Source organism: Natrix helvetica (genome assembly GCF_964273705.1).
Source record: "Natrix helvetica genome assembly, chromosome: 1".
NCBI classification, from domain to species: Eukaryota; Metazoa; Chordata; class Lepidosauria; order Squamata; family Natricidae; genus Natrix; species Natrix helvetica.
The window spans coordinates 92,247,248-92,272,485 of record NC_138548.1 but is presented as its reverse complement, the minus strand read 5'-3'; the positions used below and the strand labels follow the sequence as shown (position 1 = coordinate 92,272,485).

The 25,238-nt window shown below is 37.7% G+C and overlaps 1 protein-coding gene across 1 annotated transcript in view; it reads right to left on the bottom strand.

Annotated features, from left to right (window-relative positions):
- Positions 1-25,238, bottom strand: part of SLC6A5 (solute carrier family 6 member 5) — a gene marked incomplete at both ends in the record, with an annotated part of 62,039 nt that overhangs the window by 6,452 nt on the left and 30,349 nt on the right. The window contains 5 exons of the mRNA XM_081937205.1: positions 520-620; positions 15,517-15,616; positions 16,654-16,785; positions 18,117-18,229; positions 20,982-21,106. Of these exons, the coding sequence (XP_081793331.1) occupies positions 520-620; positions 15,517-15,616; positions 16,654-16,785; positions 18,117-18,229; positions 20,982-21,106 (571 nt within the window). The remainder of the gene's footprint in view (positions 1-519; positions 621-15,516; positions 15,617-16,653; positions 16,786-18,116; positions 18,230-20,981; positions 21,107-25,238) is intronic.

The following is a 25,238-nucleotide window of genomic DNA, read 5'->3' as shown; positions in this document are numbered from 1 at the left end:
ATTTCTTTTGCTTGGATGCCAAAGATAATAATAGAAGATGCTATGCAGACGCACAGTACTTCATTTCAGCACATTTCAATAGGGCTTTTAATGGAGAGCTTCTTGGCATCTAATTAACCTCTACCAGCATAGTGCTAGATAAGAATTGAATAGATTATTTATGCATATCAAGTATGAGAACATGGAAGCCAAGGATCAAAATTAAAAGGAAAAATAACATCCAGTGAAGAAGGTTCATGCTGAGGTGTATCCTGGTGCTTGAAATTTACATAAATGTAATTCCAGTGCTTAAATACACCTTGGAAGTCTGTATTTTAGCTTCATGATTTTTGCTTCTATGAAAACCAAATTTAACCTAATGTATGTTTTGGCCATTAATAGCAATCAATAGTGAAAAGCTGCCCAGACTCACCTATAGAGGTTTTTTTTAAAAAAAATAACAATTTGATGGCATATAAATACCAGAAATAAATAATAAAGACCATTTCCCCTTTTAATCCCCGCTCCTTGAGTTCTTACTGTTAAAATAGTTGGGGTCACAAAAGCCCAACAGACTCTCCAGAATTTATTTGGTTGGAATCCAATCATCATTTCAATGTCTTCACAAAATCTTTGCAAGCCTGTAAAATAAACACATGTAAATCCAAACACAAAAAGAGACTGAGCTACAATTAAGATCTCTGGTGATCCCCCTTGTGTCTAATTATAGAAAGAACAGGCACTCTGATTTGTCAGTCTAGCTCTTCAAGACATATATTAACCATATCTATAATATGGATTACTCATATGGGAAACCATACTGATAGGTGAATTACAAAGTTACGTTTTATATAAACATTAATTTAATATATTGCAATATAAAGAATAAAATGAACACAACCTGTGGTCCACAGCAACATGTACTTAAGATTTTTATTTTTATTCTGAAACATTTTTTTTAATTGATGAAGATATGTGAATATTTAGAAACTGGGTTGAGGGTCTCAGTTTCAGAATTCTGAAATTGCTTTCTTGAAAGCAAATTGAGCCGTATTTTGGAAAATATGATACTTTTCTAATTAATTTAGTAATGTTCACAGCTAATATTTATTTTCAACACTAGTTGGTTTTTTAAAAAATAAATCCCCGTAGATGAACAAAAATCTTCCATTTTCATTGGATTCTGTTATTTTAGATATTTATACAACATATAATAAAAAAGTTGTATGTGTTCTAATCTCAAATCAAGAATAAAAATTAGGGGGGTGGGATTTAAGAATATTTTGGATATAAAGCTTTGGATTCTCCAATAAGGAAAAGAAATCAAGGCCTGAAATTTAACTTTGAAATTGTTCAACAGCAATACAATATTATTGTAAATGTAACGTAAAATACCACAAAGAAATCCAGATAGTTTTCCATTAGCAACAGAATTGTTTCTTTTGATGGCAGTAATGTAGACAGGGGCCATCATTTCCACATTATTTCAGTCCATTACTTCTTTTGATTGCTAGGCCTTTGCAAGACTTTCACATTATCTAGTTTGCTGCACCAGTTTTATGCACACAGCAGGTACATTTTTGCCTTAATGAAAAAAGGACTAATATTGAACTGGTGCAGCTTCCTTTTCAGTCTTGCAATTCAGCAACAGAACACCATCCTGTACCAACCAACAATGGATGGATTGTGTGACTTTCTTTTCTTTGACTTGTTCATCGTCATTCTTCACATCTCTTTATCACTAAGTAAGCCCAGTAACAAATGCTTTCTAATAGGAACTCACATAACACTGAATCACTGCAACAGACATTAATTATTCACTCCCAAAGTACAAAACATCCCACCTCGAAAACAAAAACAAAGACGTGTGACTTTTCTTCTGGAGAAAGTGACAGAACAAGGCTGGCTGCTGCTCTAAATATGTTTAGATATTACTCCAGCATGAAATCTCAACCTTTCATATACACCAGCTTCTGTTACCACAGCAGCAATCTACCATAGGAGGTGGAAAGTTTATTGTGTAAAGGAAGATGTACCACCACAAGAAAGAAAGAAAGAAAGAAAGAAAGAAAGAAAGAAAGAGAGAGAGAGAGAGAGAGAGAGAGAGAGAGAGAGAGAGAGAGAGAAGGCAGGCAGGGAGGGAGGGAGGAAGGAAGGAAGGAAGGAAGGAAAAGTAAGTAGGTGTTTGTGTGTCAGTGTGTGTACCGGTGGTGTGATTCAAAAAAGTTTGCTACTGGTTCCATGGCGTGGCTTGGTGGCCGTGGCGTGGCTTGGAGAGTGTGGCTTGGTAGGCATCACAGGGGAAGGATACTGTAAAATCTCCATTGCCACCCCACCCCAGGGGAAGGTTACTGCAAAATCCTCATTTCCTCTCAATCAGCTGCGACTCGGGAGGCAGAGAATAGATGGGGCGGAGCCAGTCAGGGGTGGTATTTACCAGTTCTATGAACTACTCAAAATTTCCGCTACTGGTTCTCCAAAACTGGTCAGAACTTGCTGAATACCATCTCTAGTGTGTGCACGTACACATGCATACTTCTCATTGCTCAACAATGCAGTAACCATTAATTTGATTCCCCCTTTAGATGAGGGTAATGTTCTTCATTCAATTATGATATCTAAGACATTCTTCTCAGGGCCTTAATACAAAATACCAAAAGCCAAACAGATTCCGAGTACCAAACGCCAATCCTTTCTCCAACAGTAGCATGACAACAATAATAGAATGTTTAATAACCATTTTCCTTTTTTAAGGATTCTAAAAGCTTGCTGCCTAATGAGCTTACTGTATGGATTCTCCTAGATTAAAACCTAAACGAAAGTGTTTGCAAGAAGGAATTCAAGGACACATTATTGATAAAATAGATACCAAAAAAGCAATCGATATAAAAAAAAAACAAGGCAACAACTAACTATAAAACTAAAGCCTTGTTTTTTGCAGATTCAAGGTTCATATTTTTTTTTTTACCATCTATATATTCTAATGAGAGCCCTTTGTTTTACAGCAGCACGAATGCCTCAAACCTGTGCATTGTTAATGGATAGGTTAGCTCAGAGGTGTCAAACTGGTGGCCTGCAGGTCAGATGCGTCATGCACAGGCCACGCTCACCCCACATCCACCAATGGGAAAAACATTGTGAAACATCACATGATGGCAACATGACATGGTGAATTTGACACCCGTGGGTTAGCTCATTGTTAGCAGATAAGTTGGCTCAGTATTAGCAAATAAGTCTGCTTCTAGAGTTGTCTGATGTAGATCTAATTCATCTCCCAATTATCTCATTTCTCCATAAAGAAGTGAGCTTATCCAGGCATAAAGAGCTGGAAATGTTTTTGAATCTCTTTGTATTGTCAGCATTTTGGCTTGAGATGTTGATGTTCCTCCCTCTTCCTTCTCTAGTTCAGGAAGGAGGGAGATAAGAAGGCTGGAATATCCAGTCTGAATGGAACAATCAAATGCTTTAGGAATCTTGTTGTTGTTGTTCATGTCTGTCTCTTCGTGACCCACTGGATCATAGGATGCTAGGATCCCTTAGCATCCTATGTCCCCATTGTTTCCCAGAATTTGCCCAAATTCATGTTCATTTCATTGATGACGCTATCTAATCCGCGCATAATCTGCCACCCACTTCTCCTTGGGCCTTCAGACTTTCCCAACATCACAGTCTTTGCCAATGAGTCCTCTCTTCTCATTAGATGGCCAAAGTATTTGAGCTTCAGTATCTGCCCTTCCAAAGAATAGTTAAGGTTGATATCCTTTAGGGTTGACTGATGTTCTCTCCTTGCAGTCCAAGAGACTCTCAAGAGCCTTCTCCAGCACTACAATTTGAGACATTTTTCATATTTGTATCATCAGAAATTGAGAGGTATCAAAGGTCATATTTTAAAATCCTAAAAAACTTACATAACATTCTCTCTTTTTTAACAACCTGGATTGTCGTGAGTACAATAAATCCTCACAAACCTGTAGGGGACCCCGGATACAATATACTTTTATTGTTGTTCAGATTTTGCCCATTTTTCATAGATACTGTCTGCTAATTAATTTTAAAAATTATGGATTAAATCAAGATTTTACTGAAAATGGGGCATTTACAGTCATTATGTAATTATGTAAACCATGTAAATTTATAACATTAACCAATATTCAGATTCAATAGATATTGTCCCTTTTAACAGCCCATTAAAGTTTTACTGTTTATATAGCTTTTGGCCTATAATTGTGCCAAAAGTCACATCTACTCACGCTTTCTTCTAATGAATTAAAAAATAAAATGTCCAAGCTCAGTGTGTTAATGCTCATATAAAAAGTAACCCTGCTAATGACAAGGAATTTAACACCATTTTCAGAAATAGCACCAAATGTAGTATTTAAATTTTGTCTATCAGTTAAAGTAAATGAAATGTTCATCAGTTTGTTTTGTTTTGTTTTTAAGCTGGCTTTTGCTTTCTCGTGTAACAAATGTTCTGATAATTGTATTTATTTTAAATTATTGCATTGGTATTTTCTGGGGTTTTTCGCATTACCTTGTCACCAATTGCCCTTCTGCATCACTTAAATTTTTAAAGTTTGAAACTAAAGTAGAATAAAATATGGATTAAAATATAAGAATAAAGACGTGGCGTTAAAGGAACAGTTAGAAGCTTGCTTAAAGGGACAGGAAATGTCATCAGCCTTCAACCACAACATGTTCCAGCAAATGTCCCTATGTCAAAAGTCCAAAACCACAAGGTTCAATTAAAGTTCGTTAATGGCACGTAGTCCATACCTGTAACAAAATGAAAAGTAAGACCCCCATCTCCTTATAAGGCTTTTTCCTCAAGGTAACCAATAAGAAATGAGTAAAGTGTTTCCGTGTTACACTGTCTTTGAGAATGTATAAGAATGTGTGCATCAATAATAAAGATTGTTCAGAACTTGCAATGTTAGCCATGGGCTAAAATTTCTGAACCTGGCTGCCAAATAAACTTTTCCTGTATCCTGAGAAGTCTAAAGCCTGTCATTTTCTGCAACAAAACAGTTTAAACATATTACTCATGAATAAAAAATGTAAAATGTTGATGAGCTATTTCCAGATAGTCCTTTTGTTGGGGCTATTTTTCACATAGTAATGGCTACCTCTTTATTACAATTTCCACAATCTGATTATAAAACCAATTATAAGTTGTGAGACTAAAGACACAAATCTGATTGTATTAATGGAGATGGAGGAGGAGTAAGGGAATTGAACTTTAAGGGAATTGTGTAAAGAGGTTTCTGTTTACTTGTTTGAGGCAGGAACAGGGTATCTCTCACTTTTGGACAACAGTACTGTTAAAACATCATAAGCATTCAGAATGCAAAGGTCCCGAATAAAAGTATATAACAGAAAGAGCAGTTAACAAAAGTGCACAATTTGTTAGGCCCAAGAATCAAGAACAGAGATTGTTCAAATGAGTGCAGGTTTAAACCATGCTAGCTCACTACAAGACTCTGAACAGGTAAGACAAATTGGTGGTAGATAAGAATAAATGGCGTTCAGGGGACTGGAGTAGATCACTTGTGGGTGCTAAGGGACTCCAAACTGAGCCTGGTCATTTCCCAAACCAGAGGTCTTCAAACTTGGCAACGTTAAGACTTGTGGACTTCAAATCCCAGAATTCTCCAGCCAGCAGAGTTTGGGGTCCCCTGTCCTAAACAATTCTAATCTTCTCTACTTTGGCTTTGGCTATTCCAAATAAGCTGCAAACATTCTTGGAACTCTCAATAATGTCCGAAATAAACCTAGTATTATGAATGAACAAACCTAATTTTGATTATGCTCTCAGGAAATAGGAGGGGGAATCGAGTATGTTAAATCAGTTTAACCTAAAGTCCAATTTATTAATTTGATTTATGGATTGTTTAGGTCTATTGCTACAGGACCTATGAATCCCAACCATTCACTTTTCATTTAATAAATTAAAATGGATATAGGTATACCTTATACATATAGTAGACAGCCTATGAAATGGATATCATGCTTTCTGAAAAATTCTAACATGGAATTAACTATCTTTCAAAAGAAAAACTGATTCCTTTCCCTTGCTTCCCGACGTTTCCAATTTAAAAATCTAATTTAAAAATTGAAGAGAAATGAAATCTATCATAAAAGCCCTTGCCAGATACAATAACAACATACCCATTAGTTTTAAATGCTCAAAGAAAGGTGTTACCTAAATGTTAAAGAACTTAATTCTCTGCGTGAAAACACACAGCATATCAAATTGAAAGAAGTATTTAGGAAAAAGAGAAAGAGACAAAATCCAAAACAAATTAGAACAAAGGTGTAAATGGCATCTGCCAAGAACTGAGATGCTTTTACACGGGGTTAGACTGGAGGATATCACTTCGGAATTTTGTTAATGTGCCACCGAAAAGAGAATCACTCTAAAATCAAATCCTGTTCAATTGAGCAGAGTGAGGAGTAAAAAAAAACCCTTTGTAGAATAGCATCTTGTTACATCTTACAGATAGTCCTCGTTCATTTAACGACCATTTAGTGATTCTGAAGTGACTTATGACCATTTCTCAGATGATCTTTCCAGCATCCCGTGATCACGTGATCAAAATTCAAATGCTTGGCAACTGGTTCATATCTATGACGTTTGCAGTGTCCCGGGGTCATGTGATCAGCTTTTGCAACCTTCTGACAAGCAAAGTCAAAGGGAAAACCAGATTCACTTAGCCGCCCTGTTATTAATTTAACAAAGGCAGGAGTGTCCAAACTTGGGAACTTTAAGACTTGTGGACTTCAACTCCCAGAATTCCCCAGCCAGCTGGCTGGGGAATTCTGGGAGTTGAAGTCCACAAGTCTTAAAGTTCCCAAGTTTGGACACCCCTGAACAAAGGCAATGATTCACTCAGCAGCTTTGGCAAGAAAAGTCGTAAAATCAGGCAAAATCAATTAACAAATGTTTCATTTAGCAATATAAATTTTGGGCTCAGTTGTGGTTGTAACTCGAGGGCTACCTGTACTTTCAACCCTGACTGAGAACGAAATGGAAGTACAATGTTATCATTGTTGCTATTGCTGCTATTATTATTTTCATCCTATACAACTCTTTTCTGAGATTAGTCCTCTACAACAGCAGTCATCAACGAGTGGTCCGTGAGAAAATTTTGGTGGCCTGCAGAAAAATTATTTGCATTTTTTTTATATTGCACTAAATACTAATTATCTTTTTTTTAAATTCGTATTAGTGGTCTGTGGGATTTAAAATTATGAATTTAGTGGTCCCTGAGATCCAAAAGGTTGGCGACCCCTGCTTTACAAGGTAGAGCTGGTGTAAACTACTCCTGGATCCAAAGGCACTCTCAGACTATATCATTTTGGGGACAATGCAGTAGATTTTATCTCATCTTTCAGATCATAACCTCTACAATGACAACCTCCATCTTATTTGGATTTAGGTTTTGCATGCCTGCAAACAGACATTTAGTGAGATAAGGCAAGAGCAGCGGTGTGGAGAATGTTGTGTGGGTGTCATCAGTATATTCATAACACTTTACACTGGACTATATATCAGAATAGTTGCTATCTCACCCTTCTTCACTATCATTTTTCTTACTTCTATCAACTTAAATATTACATATTATTGAGAAAAAATGATTGATGTTTCAGAGAAGCGACAGAGGTTTTAAAGGCGACTGCAAGCTGTGATGCAGCCATGCTTCCCAATTTCACCTTCAGTTAAAGTCAAATTGCAGATATTTATTTTAGAAACCAATATAATCTTTTAGAATGGAGATGAAGGGAAAAAAATACATGGGTACATACAGTTTAAGGGTGCTTCACTCAAATTCCGTTCGATTCCTTAAAAACTATTACAGCCTGCAGATTGGTGTTATGTAACTTGGTTCTGAGAGTTTTGCTTTAATATGCATTATTGTTTAAATTTGCTTGTGCTCTACTACATGCTTTTGATTTTTTTTCAAAACTGAATTAGTACATCCTTATATTTTGCTTGCCCTCCTTAGGTGGGCTTGTTCCAGAACCTTTGTTTTATAAATAAGCAAATCAATCAGTTGTTGAGAACAATGAGCATGAAGGGATAATAAGAGCTGTGTGATCATAACAACTGACCTTTCATTTGATATCATCTGTACCTCTGTTAAGAATAACCCTATTCTGTCAGGTAGAATTTGTTGTACTTCTGCCACTCTGTGGCCAAAACCAGAATAGCATAAAAGCTATTACTTGGTAATAACATTACCAAGTTTCATTGGTAATGGAGAATAACTCAAAACACATTTTCTTTAGCATTTTCTGTTTCAATGCGCTGCCTTACATTAAACTGTAAACAAATTTTATTGTAATGTATTGTTTATCCATTGTTGTACAAGTTTTTTCATGAACCAAACTGAAAAGACTATCAACGAGAACAGGGATGAAATGGTACCAGTTCTGAGCAGTTTACCCAAACCGGTAGTAAAAAATGCTACCGGTTCACCCAAACCGGTAGTAAAAAAATGCTTAAAATGCTAAAAAATGCTAAATGCTAAAAATGCTAAAAAAAAAGAAGAAGCAGGATTTACTGTTTTCTAGGTAATCTAAATCGCATGGCACAGTGGATTCCCCCTCCCTCATTGTTTTACTTACCTTTGCAGATGCACTTAGTAGCAGGCTCTGCCCATCAGCCCGGATGTCATCACATCCATTTTTGATGCTCAGCACATGGGCGCATGTGCTCACATTTGTGAACCAATAAGGAAGGTAAGTAGATTTTACCAGTGACGTGCGGTGAGGTTTATGGCTGGTGAGGCTGGTGACATCATCAGGAAGGCGGGGAATGGGACCACGTGTGCTGGAGGCTGAGGCTGCCTCAGCCTCCAGCACACATGATCCTATTCCCGCCTTCCTGAGCGCGCTCCGCCGGCTCGCGCTCCCCGGTCCCCAACAGCAGCTGCTTTTCAGTGCTTTTCTGTGCGTCTGGCGTTTAGGACATCCGGCTATCTACCTAAACGCCAGATGCACAGAAAAGCACTGAAAAGCACTTCGCCTCCAAGCTACTTCGTCTTGATGACGTCGCCGCAGCTGCTGGGTGTGGCCGGACGGAGGTAGCCAGAGTGGCGCCGAGGGGTCCGGGCAGATGAAAGAGCGAGCGAGTGAGCGATGGAGGATCAGGCAGCCTGATCCTTGGTCGCTCGTCCGCCGGACTGCCTCATCGCCACTCTGGCTACCTCTGTCTGTCCACGCCCGGCAGCTGCGGTGACATCATCAAGACGAAGTCCAGTGGAGGCAGAAATGTTGTCGGTGCTCCCGGACTTCGTCTTGATGACGAAGCCACGAAAGCGACTGGGGAACGACGAGAACCTTCCTGCCTCTGCTGGACTTCGCGCGCTCCTCGCAACTGCAATATACATCCAGAAGTGGTTTTTGTGGCTAATGGGGTTTGGGCTTCCAGCCCAACAGCCCCTGCCACTTCTGGATGTCTATTGCAGTCGCGAGGATCGCGCAAAGTACAGCGGAGGCAGGAAGGTTATTGGCGCTTCCGAGAACCCTCCTGCCTCCGCCGGTTGCCCAGCTGGCACCGCCCCGTGCACGCACCTCCTCCTCTCACCTCCTCTTCACTCCCCAAAGGCTCTTCTCCTTACCGGAGCTTAGCGGGAGCTGTGTAAAAGATGGGAGGAAATATATATTATTATTATATATTATTATTTCATGATGAGAGGTGAGGCTCTGCCTCCCCTGCCTCCCCTGACCGCACGTCCCTGGATTTTACCCCTGAACAAGAAGTATTATTTTCTGACATATGGGGCTTCCCAGAAGCAATTAAAGAACTAAATAGGGTTTCCCTTCAGATATGTTGAACTCCAAGTTCCATAATTTCAAGCCCGCATGGTTCTAATGGCTAGAAATTACAATAGCCTTATAATGTAATCTAAATTATCCAAAGGGCTTTACGTCAGAAAAGATTACACCTTGATCAAAGACACCAATACTCTTATGTTTACAATTAAAATACCATTCAATACCCTTAAAAGGAATACATGCTTAATAATTTTTAATTATAATATTTAATTAGTATTGTATCCTGTTTTTCATCAGGAAATTTAAGGTATATACATAACATATGGTCTGCTCCTCGTTTTTCTCTGCAAGTAGAGCTTGCTCAGGATTTCCCTGGGTATATCTGAGAATAAGGTTGAACCTCAATCTCCCAAATACTAATCTAACAAGAAAATCCCCAAATGGCTGAGTGATTATAAGCACTATGGGAGGCACCACATACAGTATGCTATTCTGCATTAGATACTACAATGACTTGGATGGTCAGTCAAGAGACCATGTCCAAAGCTGAAGAGTTATTTAATCCCAAACTTCCTACAGTCCTAATTAAGAAACATAATGGTAAACTGGTCTTATAAGACATTATAGATGTAGTAGCCATAACTGAAACATGGTAGTCAAATTACAAGGTAAATAGCTCTTCCTGATAGCTCCCAAACTCTGTGAAAAACACAGGGAGCACCCTATGGAAGAGGCAGGGCCTTGTATGTGAAAGGGACCCTTGACTCAAATGATCTTCATATCCCCAAAGGGGAAGATCAACAGAATCACTCTGGGTATAAATATCAGATCCTAAAACAGGTAAATACTGGAGGTATACTATTATGCCCTTATCAAGATGTTAGCTCTTGAAATGGAGAGGGATATCAGAGAGACATCCCCCAAAAGGAAGCCTTGTAATTATATGAGATGAATGTGCATTCAAGTTATGACCAAGGAAAAACTCTTAGATACTATAAATGACTGCCTGCTAGAGCAGATAGTCATGGAACTGATCTAAAGAAAGGGGAAACGCTGAATCTACCAACCTGCTCAGGAGAAATATATATAGTTGAATGAATTTGGGATAGTTACCATAATGCCATAAAACTAAACATTGAAAAAAGCCATAGCCTAGTTAGCAAATCCCATACAGTCCTGTTCGACTTCAGAAATATAAACATCTCAAAATTAAGAAGACTAGTGAAACTCAGGAAAAAAAGATCAAAAGGGCAGGTATCCCCCAGAAAGCGTGATTGTTGTTTAAAACTTCAATAAGACACAAATAAGGAAAATGTCCCCAAAGTCCAAGAAAATGTCTTCATGGTTCATTGACATAGTAAAGGAGGCTATGGGTGCCAAGAAAGTATTGATTGAAAGTAGAAGACCTGTCTTAATCAAGAAAACAAGAAACAACATTAACTCTGGCTAAAGAAATGCAAAGAGACAATGAGGGAGCCAAAAAGAAAATTTAATAAGCATGTTGCCAAAGCTGTGAAAACACATAATAAAAAATTCTTCAATATATTAGAAACAGAAACCAGCCACGGGAACCATTGGTCTCTTGAGCCAGTGGTCTCCAACTATTCCTGTTGTGCAGACTGACAACAGTGGTGGCAGTGCATAGTGGCAGTGGTGGAGGAGGGATGGTTTCGTGCATTCAACCCAATGAGCCACGACTCAGTACCTGTCCACAGCCCAGGGGTTGGGGACCCCTGCCTTGAACAAGAAGGAATCAAGTGTGCTAAGGAAATTGCAAAGAAGCTTTGCTTTTCCCTTCCTAGGAGCAAAATTGGGTGAGATTCTCAGGAAGAGAATCAGATGAGCTGAACTATATTATAATGGGAACAAGAAAAGAAGCACTAGACTACACTGACAAACTGAAATTCAACATGTAATATTGACAGCATCTATTGATGGGTTAAAAGCCAAGTCCATAGACTTTCTAACTAAATATGCAACTTGTCTTTACACATGGCTTTTGAAGGAGAGAAATGGAAGATGTAACCCCAATTTTTAAAGGTTAGCTTAATTCATGGAAATCACTGAGATTATTGGCTATCAGCCTTGATGTCAATGGGACTATCTCTGAAGGCCATCTGCTGAGAGATTAGGGGGCAATGGATTAACCACTATAACAACAGATTGCTGAGCAAGATGAACCCATGTTCTTATGTTCTTAACCTAATTAGCTTTTGAGCCCAGATACAACCAGTCAGAGGTTGCCACAAGTTGAGATTGTTAAAGCAACTTTTTATATTCCAAGTCATAAAAATAATCAAGGAAAGGGAGAAAGGAAAGATCAAATAGGACATTACAAACGTTTAATCTAACTGAATCTGTATGAGAGGGTCAGATGGAATAAGTGAAAAGTAACGTTTGAAAAGGGTATCAAAGCAAAAAAAAAACCATATACTCTTTAGATTAAAGGGAGAATAAAAAAAGAGAACAAATCAGAAGATAAAGACTGAACTAGAAAAAGTTTAAGGGGAATGAATTATGCTGGTATCTCTCAATTTCTACTCTGAATCTCTATTTCTTTATGAATCTTGCAATAGTGTTGCACAGAGCTTGATCATTTCTCAGTGAAAGAGAGAAAAATTCCTGACCATTTGACTCTTCCCATTTGACTCTTTCCTATATTTTAAGTTTACTGTATTAGTTTAACATAGAAGTAAATCACTTTTCACATAGATAACATATTCCCAATAATCGTAGGGCAATGCCTGGGGATAAGAAAAGCAAATAGCAACTATGAGCCAAGGTGGAACAGTAGCTAGAGTGCAGAACTGCAGGCTACTTCTGCTGATTGCTGATTGCCAGCAGTTTGGCAGGTCAAGTCCCACCGGCTCAAGGTTGACTTAGCCTTCCATCCTTCTGAGGTCGGTAAAATGAGGGCCCATATTGTTGGGAGCAATATGCTGACTCTGTAAACTGCTTAGAGAGGACTGTAAAGCACTGTAAATCAGTATATAAGTCTAAGCGCGATTGCTATTGCTACTTGAGGTTCTGTACCAGAAGCAAGAAGATAATTCCATTTTTATCCACTCTAAGGACAAACATAACTTATAAGAATACCCCTTTATGGGAGAGCTTTCTTCTTCCAAGTAAGTCTGCAATGAGTTTCTATTACAATAAAATAGCACAAAGAAGCAATACAAATCTTGTAAGGAGGTCCTAAAGTTGAAATGTTGTACAATATTTCTAGTGAGTTCAATTTAGAAGTTGTAAAGAGTTGCCTATCATTTAAATGTTTCCTTCTTGAGACATACGGCAGCATGCAATCACCCATTTTATAAACAACATCTGGAGCAGTGTTTCAAAATATTGCTGTATTTCAAAGCTACATGAAAATGGGGAAAGTGCTTTACTTCAAATCTATACCCAATATAAGCGTGGTAGGAATATTTCCAAGTTCAGAATCTGAGATGTGTCGGCAGCTTATTTATTTATAAATCCTTCTCTTGACTAAAGATACGTATATCTTCCATTGGTTCCCATGGAAACAGGGTATGAGCATCATTTGGCTTTGAAAGGTCTTGTGAATAGTTATTTCTGGGCTAATCTACAGTATTGGCAATTTGTAGAAAGTGAAATCTTCTCACAAGTGATATAGGCTTATTTAAACAGATTTCTCATTCCTTCTGGTAAAGTCTGGAATCTTTCAAACCATCATGATTTTTGGGTTGTGTAAATGTAACAAAGAAGACTATTTAAATCAAGGTCTTCTCACTTCTGTTTAGGGAAAAGTACCTCATTCATTCATCATCTGCTCTAATGGCAAAATGTGGGCCAATATAGTAAAGAATTTATAATTTATAATATAAAAATTTGTTATTTATAAGAAAGTGCTCTTGGGATCAATGATAAAAAAAACCCAAATTAGTCTGCTATATATTTCATATTAGCACTTGTTTTTAAAAGTAAAAATAAAACTATCAGCATGGAAGATAGATATAATAACTTTTAGAATCTTCCAATTTAATGGCAATATACTATCAGGTAACACTAATTATCAGGTGACCAATAACTGGTACCGGTGAACAAAATATTCCTTTGTTCTCTTTGGCCATTATGACAACACCCTTGCAGTTATTTTTATAAAAATGAAATTCCATGAATGTGCCAGGTTCTAAATTATAGCTAAAAGCCTCTCTTGGAAATCCCAGATCTCAACATGCATACCGGACCAATTATAAAACTCCTTAACATTGAAGGATGGCAACAAGACATTAATAACAACACTCTTTATTGACATCCCTGTTGACCTTTGGTAACAATGCAGTGTTACTAAACACCATCAGCCTCTCCAGGAAAAGAGGTTGCTGTTGTAACTGGTAGATAGAAAATTGCTTTTTCTATAAAAGGAGATTTATTCGTACTGGATGACCTAGAACATCTTGTGGCATTATGGAAAACAGGCAAACAAAATATACAGGGGAGGATCATCACAGTGGAATAATGATATTTATGCAAAGATCATATATATGGAAATCACACTTCACTTTTAAAGTCATAAACATGCTAGAGTTGTCAGTAACAGCCTGTTCTACAATAGTCAGACCAAATTAAGTAAATTTGACTTTTAGCTAAGATACAGTCGTTACCATGCATGTCTGTCTGTATTAAGAAACTTTTCTGTCCAAGACAGATATATGGTCAATTCGAGGTTAATTGCAAAAAGAAATGTCTTAATTGTCTTAAAGTACCTGCAAGAGCAGCAATATTGTCACAGGCAATACTTTTTTAGGCAATATTTGCAATTACACAATGGAAGAGGGGAAATAGTGATGTTATAAAAAAGGCAGGCTTTTTAAGGAGGGGTTTCTGAAGTTTCTTCTTGAAAAGCATATTGAGCTATCAGCTATAGTTTACTAGAAAAATTCTGTCAGCTAAAATCAGAAATTTGCCACCAAATTTGAGCATCGCTATTCTTGGGATTCCAAAGAACACACAAATGTGGATGGAACCACATTTACTCCACAGGACACACATTCGTATCCTAGAGAAAAAAAGAGTTCTGAACATTCTTCCAATGTATAATAATTAATATTTTCTGTGAGTAAAGCTTGGGTCATTCTTTGTAACAGATGGTAGTCTAAGAAGGATGAGGAATCAATAATATCATCTCCATTGGCAGGATCATGAAGTCTTCCATTGATGGAACAAGTTCTTCCATTTGGAGACAGCAATTACCTGTTCTACTTGTCATAATTCTGTTGTTACAATTTTGTATTTTCTATGAATGCATCTTTGTAATTAAGCTCAAATATGCCATCATTATTCAGTCATATATTCCAGTTAAAATATTCATGTGGATTGCCCTTGAAAAATCATAAGAAATACATTAGTTTTAGTAATCGTTTTAGAACCCTAATCTTGACTGCTGCACATCTACATACTTATTTGAGGGCTGTATTAATTAGTGTAGATTATATGCTTCATTATTACTTTTATGTCTTATTAAGTCATATTCACATTGATGATAACAACTTGCTATCTATTTACTGATTTACTGATTTACTTAATCAGTTTTAATATAATTGTAACAGTACTAAACATTGCACTTGATGGAATTTCCAAAAATATTTGGTTAAGATACTTTTAGATGTATATTTTGAAAATTTAAATGAATAACATTTTAAAACTTGTATTTGTGGAATTATCTGTTACTTATCAATATCCCAATTTTACATGTAAGAACTATTTGCATAACCCAAGGATCACATATCCATTTCTTACCATAAACGTACGAAATGCCAACAAGTTCAAAGATGGCTATTATAACAAGAGAATAAGATGCTGCATAGGTGTCCACAAGCTGCAACATGTACATCCCACCCTAAAATTAAAAAAAATAGTTATTAATAGAAATGCCACTTGATGTTAGGATGCAGTCAGCAGGAACACAACTAATAATTGCAGTAAGAAAAAAGTACAATTACTGCTGTTTTGTCATCAAGCCCCATCTCACTATGAAAATACTCTATGAACTATTAATATAGACTTTTTCAAGAATGTCTATTTTTGATATGCCTTTACAAAAAAATGGGGGGAGGAGTGGCCAAAATGAAATGAATATCAAATTAGGTTTTTATATGATGGCAGAGCTTTTCTATTTAAAATTCCTATATACACTAGAACCGTGATGGCAAACCTATGGCATGTGTGCCACAGGTGGCACGCTGTGCCATTTCTGATGTACACGGGGCGTTGCCCTGTCAGCTCCAACGCGCATGCGCATGCTAGCTAGCTGCTTTTGGGGCTTGATTTTCAGCTGTTTTTTTTTTTTTTTTTGCCTTCCGGAGGCTTCCCTGAAGGCTGAGTAGGGAGAAAAACAGCCGAAAGGGACCCACCAGAAATCTGGAGGCTTCAATGAGGCCTGCGTGGATGCACAGACGTGTGTGTGTTCCAACGGCACTGGAAAAAATTACTTATTTTCACACTTATGACTGTTGCAGCATCTCCATGATCACATGATCAAAATTCAGGGATTTTGCCACTGATTCATATTTATGATGCAATGCCCTTAGGGTCATGTGATCAACTTTTGTGACTTTCTAACAAGTAAAATCAATGGGGAAGTAACACAGTTAACTACTGTGTTACTAACTTAACATCTGCACTTATCAACTATGGCAAGGAAGATTGTAAAATTCACTTAACAATGGTCTCGCTTAGCAACTTTAATTCTCGGCTCAGTAAGTCGAGAACTACTTGTATATGCTTAATGGGACCTTCAGAACTGTCATATATTTTCATGATCAGTGAAACTTCTCTTCAAACTGGACTTCCTCTGGAGTTAATCTACTCTTAGAGCTGGTTTTTCTAATTGTTGGATCTGGCACATAAACAGCACATAATGTAATATATGTTTACCTGAGTGATCATAGGAAAACCCATGATGAAAAAGGAAATGCAGCATCCAAGAGTGAACAGTGGCTTGTGGGTTCGTAAATACTTTGGAAATTCATCTGAAACAGATGTCACTATGGTTTCAATAGTGGCAAACTGAAATATCAAAGAAGAAAGAAAAAAGTCAGTAGCCATCAGCGAGTAAAACATCAGATTTCTTGTTAGTTTGAACATCATACTTTAAGGGAAATCCCTTCTCTCACTATCTTTCTGCTTTGTCCATATTATATTTCACAGATTAAAAATTAGGAATGAATAAATTATATTCATGACAAACCTAAGTAAGTATTTTAAGTAAGGAAAATATTATTAATAAAGTACAGATCATTTGTTACAGTGGAAAGTTAAAATAAAAAAAGATAGGGAGAAAATAATGTGTCATTCAAATGATTCACAGAAGCAGTTTTCATTTTAAGCATTAGCTACCCAATTTCACCACATTGATTCTTCTTAATCTCTTGTCATTCACTATGTTTATGACTTCAGCCTTTTTAGAACAATAATACAGGTGTGTACACAGTATCTTATTCTCCCCATTCAACAAGTTGATCTGAATACATTTTAAGCCCTCCCATTCTTCCATTTTGCTTCAGTCCTTATTTGGATTTCAATCTGTTTGAAGCATGTGAGTGATATGCTCCATACAGTTCTGATTAATGTTCTGACACACACACACCCTTTTTTATATAGCAGTTTAGCAATTGGCTGTAACTGATAATTAGTCTATAGATACTCTTAGTTTATTTATTTTTATTTGATTTCAATAGCCACCCATCTCAGCAAATGACTCTGGGAGGCTCGCAATTCAGAAACATATATTATACAATTAAAATCTTAAAACATTTAAACCATTAAAAGGCCAAAAATTAAAACTTCTAATTTGAATACATATAAAGTACAACATCTGGCCCGTAAACTATCTAGCCAGGAAGTGTGCCTTTGGTGTATGTAGCGCCCTAGGCTCAGGAGCATAGCAATATCTTTAAAGCTTTATGGAAGGCTGAAAGGTTTGGGGCCATTCTAATCTCCAAAGAGAGAACGTTCCAGAAAGGAGGGCTGCTGCAGAATAAATTTATATTCTAATTCCTGTCAGCCAACATTTTTTGGTTGACAGGATCTGCAGCATGGCCATCCTATGTGGTCTAATTGGAAGGGTAGAAATTCTTGGGACAAGGTGATACCCGAGTTCCAAGTCATTAGTTATTTGTAAACCAAAGGCAATTATAATAATATCAAATCTTGCATAAATGAATTCAGTGTCACTTACTTCTAAGAAACGTGTATATCATCAATTGTATGCTAAATTTGTCAGAAAATCTGTGCTGAATCCCAGCCTGCAACCACTTACATTAATTCAATGTACAGTTGACATTCTGAACTTTTAATAAACAAACCGGAAGTCAATTTTTTTAAAAAAATGTATCTACCATTGTGTCCAATCCAAGTGTAAGAAGCATCAAGAAGAAGATTATAGCCCAAAATGGAGAAAGTGGGAGCCTAGTTAAGGCTTCAGGATATACCACAAATGCAATGCCAGGACCTAGAATTCCAAATAAAATAGACAGAAATCATATTGATAGCTTAAATAAGAGGTATCCTTTGAATTGCGGGGGTCGTAGTGACAAAAAAATCAATTTAAGATGACAACATTTAGAAGTCAGTTTCCCACCTTCCAATTGAATAGTGCACTATAGGGTCACAGAATGTAGTATTCCAATCATACATTTGGAGCACAAGCAATCTTCAGAAAAATCTAGCTTTTCACAGAAAGGGGGTGGCAAAGATCATTATTAGAACAGCAGGGAGCTTGCTATGTACCTATTAAATACAAATATGCTCCGACTTTGAAAGAGAATGTGATATAGTGAAACATTTCGAGAAATGTTTGTGACTCTTACGAGTACACCCTATTTTATTTTATTGATGCCCAACAGCAACTTAGAAACACAACTTCTCTTTAAAATATTTGTCTTTTTAACTGCACTCCCACTTGTTTCATTTACCATACACAAATTCCCTCCATCACTTTTATGTACCAGGCATCATCTGCTGGAGAAACTGGTGCCATCCCGATATTTTTATTACAAACGTGAGCAATGGTTGGTTTGGCAAAGCTACCGCATTGGGTATTTAAACCCAAAACATCTGGTAGGCAACAGATTTCCCTTTCCTGAGTTACTCTGTAATACACCACTGCCCATTTATTTTAGCAAAGCAAGAGTTAATTTCAAAACCATTATATATTTCCCCAAAATTTTGGAAAATTCTTGTCAAACATAAAATAGTGCTTGAAGACTTTTTTTATTATTATTTTTACTGGTGTGAGGCAATGCAAGAGGCTGACTTTAAAGCCTGCTGTTAACTGGGAGTTTTTCTTGGCAAGAAGGCTTAGGGGATGTTATATATTCATGAACATGCTCTTTCATCTCTTGATTAAAGTTTTTTTTTTTCTTGACTACTACAGATAAAAATGCTGCTTGCAGTAGCTTCTTGCACGTTTGGAAATTAAATTAAGGAATCAAAATAATGAGTTTCTAGAATTCATCATACTGTGGGAAAACCTAATTGCAGGAAATGAAACTGCAAATCTCTCTTGATTGGGATCCTTTAAATTAATTTCATGGAGAGATGGAGGTTATGACCAGGGAGAGCTAGATATAGATAAGGGCAGTTTCTGGGCTTCAATACCCATCTGGGAAAAGGCAAACATTACCCTTTACAAAATTAATTCACAATTCAAGCAATAATTCAAATAGTATCTTATAGTAATGGAATAACTGGCATTTTCCTTTTGGGACAGCCATATTATACAAATATCCACCAAATTTGATTATTTGGCATTTCAAAGCACACGTATAGTCATACTACAGAACAGTGGCAGGATTTTAAAAATTACTACCATGTATGTGGGCGTGGCTTGGTGGGCGTGGCAGGGAAAGGATACTGTAAAATCTCCATTACCACCCCATTCCAGGGGAAGGTTACTGCAAAATCCCCATTCCCTTCTGATCAGTTGAGACTTGGGAGGCAGAGAATAGATGGGGGTGGGGCCAGTCAGAGGTGGTATTTACCGGTTCTCCAAACTGCACAAAATTTCCACTAATGGTTCTCCAGAACTGGTCAGAACCTGCTGTATACCACCTCTGCTACAGAAGATCATTGGGCCTTAAGAAAAGGTTGCTATACGTCTGCTTTCATTCTCTGAGCTTCTGAATCACATGAATGCAAACGTTGTAGTTCCGTTGTAGAGTTCTTATTCTTCAGCAAATTCTATTGTGCTTCTGTTTGGAATCAAAAGCCTACCTTATCAGGTTGCTTTGAAGTTTTAAGCATTAATATACAACTTTTGCATCATTGCAGCTTTGCAGTTGTCTGGATTCTGAAGCACTTAGTCCCCTTTTGGAAGCTGAATCTAAAACTTTCACAAAATGCTCTTGAGTTTTTATATCTTACTTGAAGTCCTAGAGATTTTAAAGCAATTTTTAAACATTTCTAATACAGAAAACTAGACACGAGTCATTGGAAAGGAGCTAAAATATGCATGCTGCTTTGCACTCTTGCACATGTCATTTTAAAAGAAAGAACCATTGAATTTAATGGGGTCATACTTCCTGAAAAGCAGAATGGCACTTAGCCAAAACTTACTCATTAGCTGTATTAACTATTGTATGGTTTTATTTAGCATTTAATGGTACTGTTTAATAACTGATCAAGTGAAGTAGGTTTATTTAGATAGGTCAATTCTGAAAGAGGCATCCACATTTCTTCAAATAAAATATGTGATATTACATAGTTAATCCTGTCAATATGTGCAGTAAGGCAGCCTATAGAAGATATGAATGGGAAAGTAGGGCTTTGAGTGCAGCTTGACTTGTAGTTACTTCATGGACACACCTATATAGTTTCCTTAGCAACCATACAGAAGTAGTTTGCTTCTTGCTTCTTCCAAGATATTTTTTTCCCACTGACCTATAAATGTAATATTTCCTGGTGAGGGAAATCAACTAATTTCTTTGTTATCCCCAGGGACTATCCCAACACAGATACTGTCTGACTAGCTTCTACACAAAGCATGTGTAGCATGGCATGTTATCCTTTGACTTAGACAGCAACCATTCTTATAGCATGTTTCAAGGTGTTCCGAGTTGTGGCATTTTGCTCAAATGCTTCATCTGTTCTAATCCATAGGTATATGCATGATATCTTACACAAAAGAAACCAGGACAAAATCAGTATTGCCCAATAATTCAATATTCAAAAAATACATTTATATGAAAAACAAAAGATCCTACCTTGGTCTGCAACATCTTCAATATCCACTTTGAGTTCATTTGCCATGAATCCAATCACTGAAAAGATGACGAAGCCTGCAAATATACTTGTGGCACTGTTGGTACAAGTTACTATCAAGGTGTCCCTGAAAAAAAGGAAAAAAGGAAAGACAAAAGAAAACATATTTACCAGATTTTTAATTGAGTAATAATGATAATGTGTACTGAGTATGTAATTATGTCACATTAATTACTAATATTTAGTAAGTATGATAACAAATGCTATTTAGTATTTATTCATTCCATTTGGATAGCTGCTTGTTCAACAACTGAGCCTGGGCAGTGAACAATATTAAAATAAAATAAATAATAATAACAATCAGAGTCAGGAGCAGGGCTCTCCATAGGGTGGGTGCTGCAGCAGAAAAGCTTCTTCTTCTGTGCCCTGTAAACTAACATTCCTTAACCCATGGGGCCCTAAGCATGCCCATCCTGCCTGACTAGTTTGAACAAGTAGATATAACTAGGAAGTAAGCCAGTCCCAAGTAATTTAAATGTGAGAAGCAATACCTTGATTTGAGCCTGGAAGCTAATGCAGCTCACAAAGAAGTGATGTTACATGCACTAAGTTACCAGTGACCTCTACTACCTATTGTGTAACCAGTTAAAGCTTCCAAGTGTTTTTCAAGGACAGCCCATGTATACTGCATTGCAGTAGTCCATACAAGAAGTCACTGGGGCATAAGTAATAAGTAGGGTCTCCTACTCCCAGAGTGGGTGCAAATGATGTGCAACCCACATTTCCAATAACAACACTCCCCACCCACAATAAGGCTACACTAATAAAAATAATTTAATTCACTTTATCAACGTAGATGTTTTACAATACGGAACTAATGCTTTTAAATACAGTAATTCTAAGAAAGTGACCACTAATTCCTGGCTTCATTGTGTGTTTCAATTCAAGTATTTCACTATTAGCATCAATGGCATAAATCTTAATTTTTTAAAATTTAAATTTAAAATCTTAGATTTTAAAACAAGGAAAACAATAAGTCAGCTTTCACAAACCCTAGTACAGGGATGGCAAACCTTTTTGGCTCGCATGCCAAAAGTGGGGGGAGCGCAGTGGAGTCGTGCATGGGCATGCCACACATGCACATGATTCTCACCTCTACACACATGTGCACACGACGATCACTCTTTGCACTACCACCCTGTGCTTTTGGCACTCTTTTTTTTTTTGCCCTCCACAGGCTCCAGAGGCTTTCTAGGAGCCTGGGGAGGGCGAAAACAGTCTCCCTGTCCTTCCTGGAGGCCCTCTGAAGGCTTCAGGAGCTTCCCTGAAGCCTCCAGAGTGTGAAAAATCACCCCATGGGCAAACCGGAAGTTTCGGAATGGACTTCAGGTTTGCTCGTATGGCTGTTTTTCGCCCTCAGAGCCTTCAGGAGGCTTCCCTGAAGGCTCCGGAGGGTGAAAAATGGCCTTACAGCAAAACCGGAAATAATTTTCTGTTTGCTCATAGGGCCATTTTTGGCTCTCCAGAGCCTTCAGGGAAGCCTCCTGAAGGCTCCGGAGGGCAAAAAATGGCCTCAAAAGAAGGCTGAAGTCAGCTGGTCTGAGCACACATGCACACTGGAGCTGACAAGGCAACATCTCGCGTGCCCTGACAAATGGCTCCATGTGCCACCCATGGCATGCATGCCATGGGTTCACCAGCACGGCCCTAGTACAAACCTCACAATGCCTAAAACAACAAAAGATAAATTTTAGGTGGACCTTATCAAATAATGGAAGTGACCACTTATAGGCATTTAAGATGTTCAAGTGAAGATTAAATTATGTTATACTACATACCATATTTTTCGGAATATAAGACTCTCCGAATATAAGACATACCTAGCTTTTGAGGAAGTGGGGGGGGGGATCTGCCTCTGCCTCCCAGAAATTTGCTTCCTTGCAGCAAACAGAAAGTTTCATTTTCAGTTTAAGCATGGCCTCCCGATGATCAGCTGTTTCAGGCTGCAGGGATTGCCATAGCCTATTGCTGCCTCCACAAGTCCCATTTTCTCCGTTTGCTGCAAGGAGGTAAATTGCTGGAAGGCAGAGGCCAAAGGGTGGGGCCAATGGGTAGGTGGAGCTACATTCAGTGTATATGACACACCCAAATGTTTACCCTTTTTTAGGGGGGAAAGGTGCATCTTATCCTCTGAAAAATACGGTAACTAAGAAAACATTTGAGATAAATTGTATGTTCTTATGATGAGTTCAGTTTTTCCCATCCTGTACCTTCTTCGTAAGTTATCCAGTTTTAATACAACTAAAGGGCAACAGATTGGAAATCCTACTTTGGGTGTTATTTCTGAATGCTGAAACTCCAGTTTCAAGTGTCTAATCAGCATCCCATTACTAAGCTGCTTCAAGACAAACTTGTTGTATATAGAAAAGTGATAAGTTGTGCATGCATAGTAGATCACTGAACAGAAAATTCAGTCTACATAATCATCAAATGCATGCCTCAATAATTTAATGTTTATAAAAGACAGATGTCAACAAAAACATTTAACTCGCAGAGAGCTTTAAGAATGGGCACACAAAGTGTGATGCTAAACATGCAAGGGGATTTAGAAGAGTTGCTTAGCCATTATTTTGAAAGTTCAAAAGTTCAGTTCACACTTGTCCAAGGCAGTTACAATAGTAGGCATTTCTTCCTCTACTGCCCACAACAGTTTTATGCTGATTGAGGCTACATGTATTTGGAGAAGGCCTTTTTTTTACTTGATTTGTTTTTTGACCTGCCACAATCCCATGATCTCAGCAGTTACAATGTCACAATTAAAGCAACAAAAAAATTAGAACAACACACAGCGGAAAGAAGGAAAGAAGGAAGGAAGGAAGGAAGGAAGGAAGGAAGGAAGGAAGGAAGGAAGGAAGGAAGGAGGAAAAAGCCCCAGGTGATGTTAGTCATCAGCTCTTCAAAATAATTTCTTTTTTTAATAAGTTCCTAAAAGCTATCAGGAAGATTATTCTGATCAAAGTGGAGAATGCATTCCATTGGGTCAGCATTGCTATGGAAAAGCAGTACTTTCTAACTTGAGCTCCCCCGACATTTCAGAAAAGTGGACAACACAGAGCTCCCTCCCACAATCTCATAGATTGAATTAAATCCAGTTAGAGGAGGTAGACCTTCACATAACCAGGGGCCAAGTATCAAAGGGTTCTTTAAATTTAGCTGAGAAAAACTGAACCAGTGCAGAGCCTGGAATATACAGTGTAGGGCAGCTAAGGACATGTAAAGTTCTACCATGATCTTCAACTGCTATTAAACAGAAGAAGACATGAGGCTAAAAGATAAGATTCCCAAATCATGAACTACTCCTAGAACAGATACAAGTAGTTCTCAACTTACAACCATTCATTAATAACTATTCAAAGTTACAACAGCACTGAAAAAAAGTAATTTATGATCATCCCCATGTTCATGTGATCACAACTCGGAAGAATGGCAACTGGTTCATATTGATGATGGTTGCAGTGTCTCAGGGTCATGTGATCATTGTTGTGACTTTTGTCACAACAATGTTGTGACCAAAGTCAATTGGGGAGCCAGATTCACCGGCTTCTTAAGTGTTACTATGTCATTCACTTAACTGTGGCAAGAAAGATCATAAAATGGGGCAAAACTCACTTAACAACTATCTCACTTAGTAACAGAAATTTTGGGCTCAGTTGTTATCATAAGTCAAGAACTACCTGTAGTCTCATCTAAGGACATCACTGGTATTACAGGAGGCATGTGAATGGCAGTTCTGTGTTACTTGGGTTTAATCTGAGCCTGTTCTCATCCATCCAGACCTTCACAGCCTCCAGGTCCCAAACAGAATATCAACAGCATCGTCCACACAGAGGAAAATTATAATTGGGTATAATCAACATACTGCTGATACCATAGCCCAAATTACTGGATGGTCTGCCCAATCAGTTTCATGTAGCTGTTAGAAAATAGGAGGATAAGGACAAACCCTTGCAATAGTCCATTAAGTGGAAGACCACTGAATCAATCTATCCTCCTCACTAGAACAAACTGAAATATCTGTAAAGGACATTATAGAACTAATGCAAATCTTGCCTTACTGCAAATAGTCCAGTAAGATACGATGCCTAATATAATCAAAAATTGCTGAGTTATCTGTAAGGACCAAAGGGAGATGCAATGCTCCCATCCATGCCCCAACTCAGGTCATACACAAAAGGTGGAGTTCAAAATCTCCTATAAAA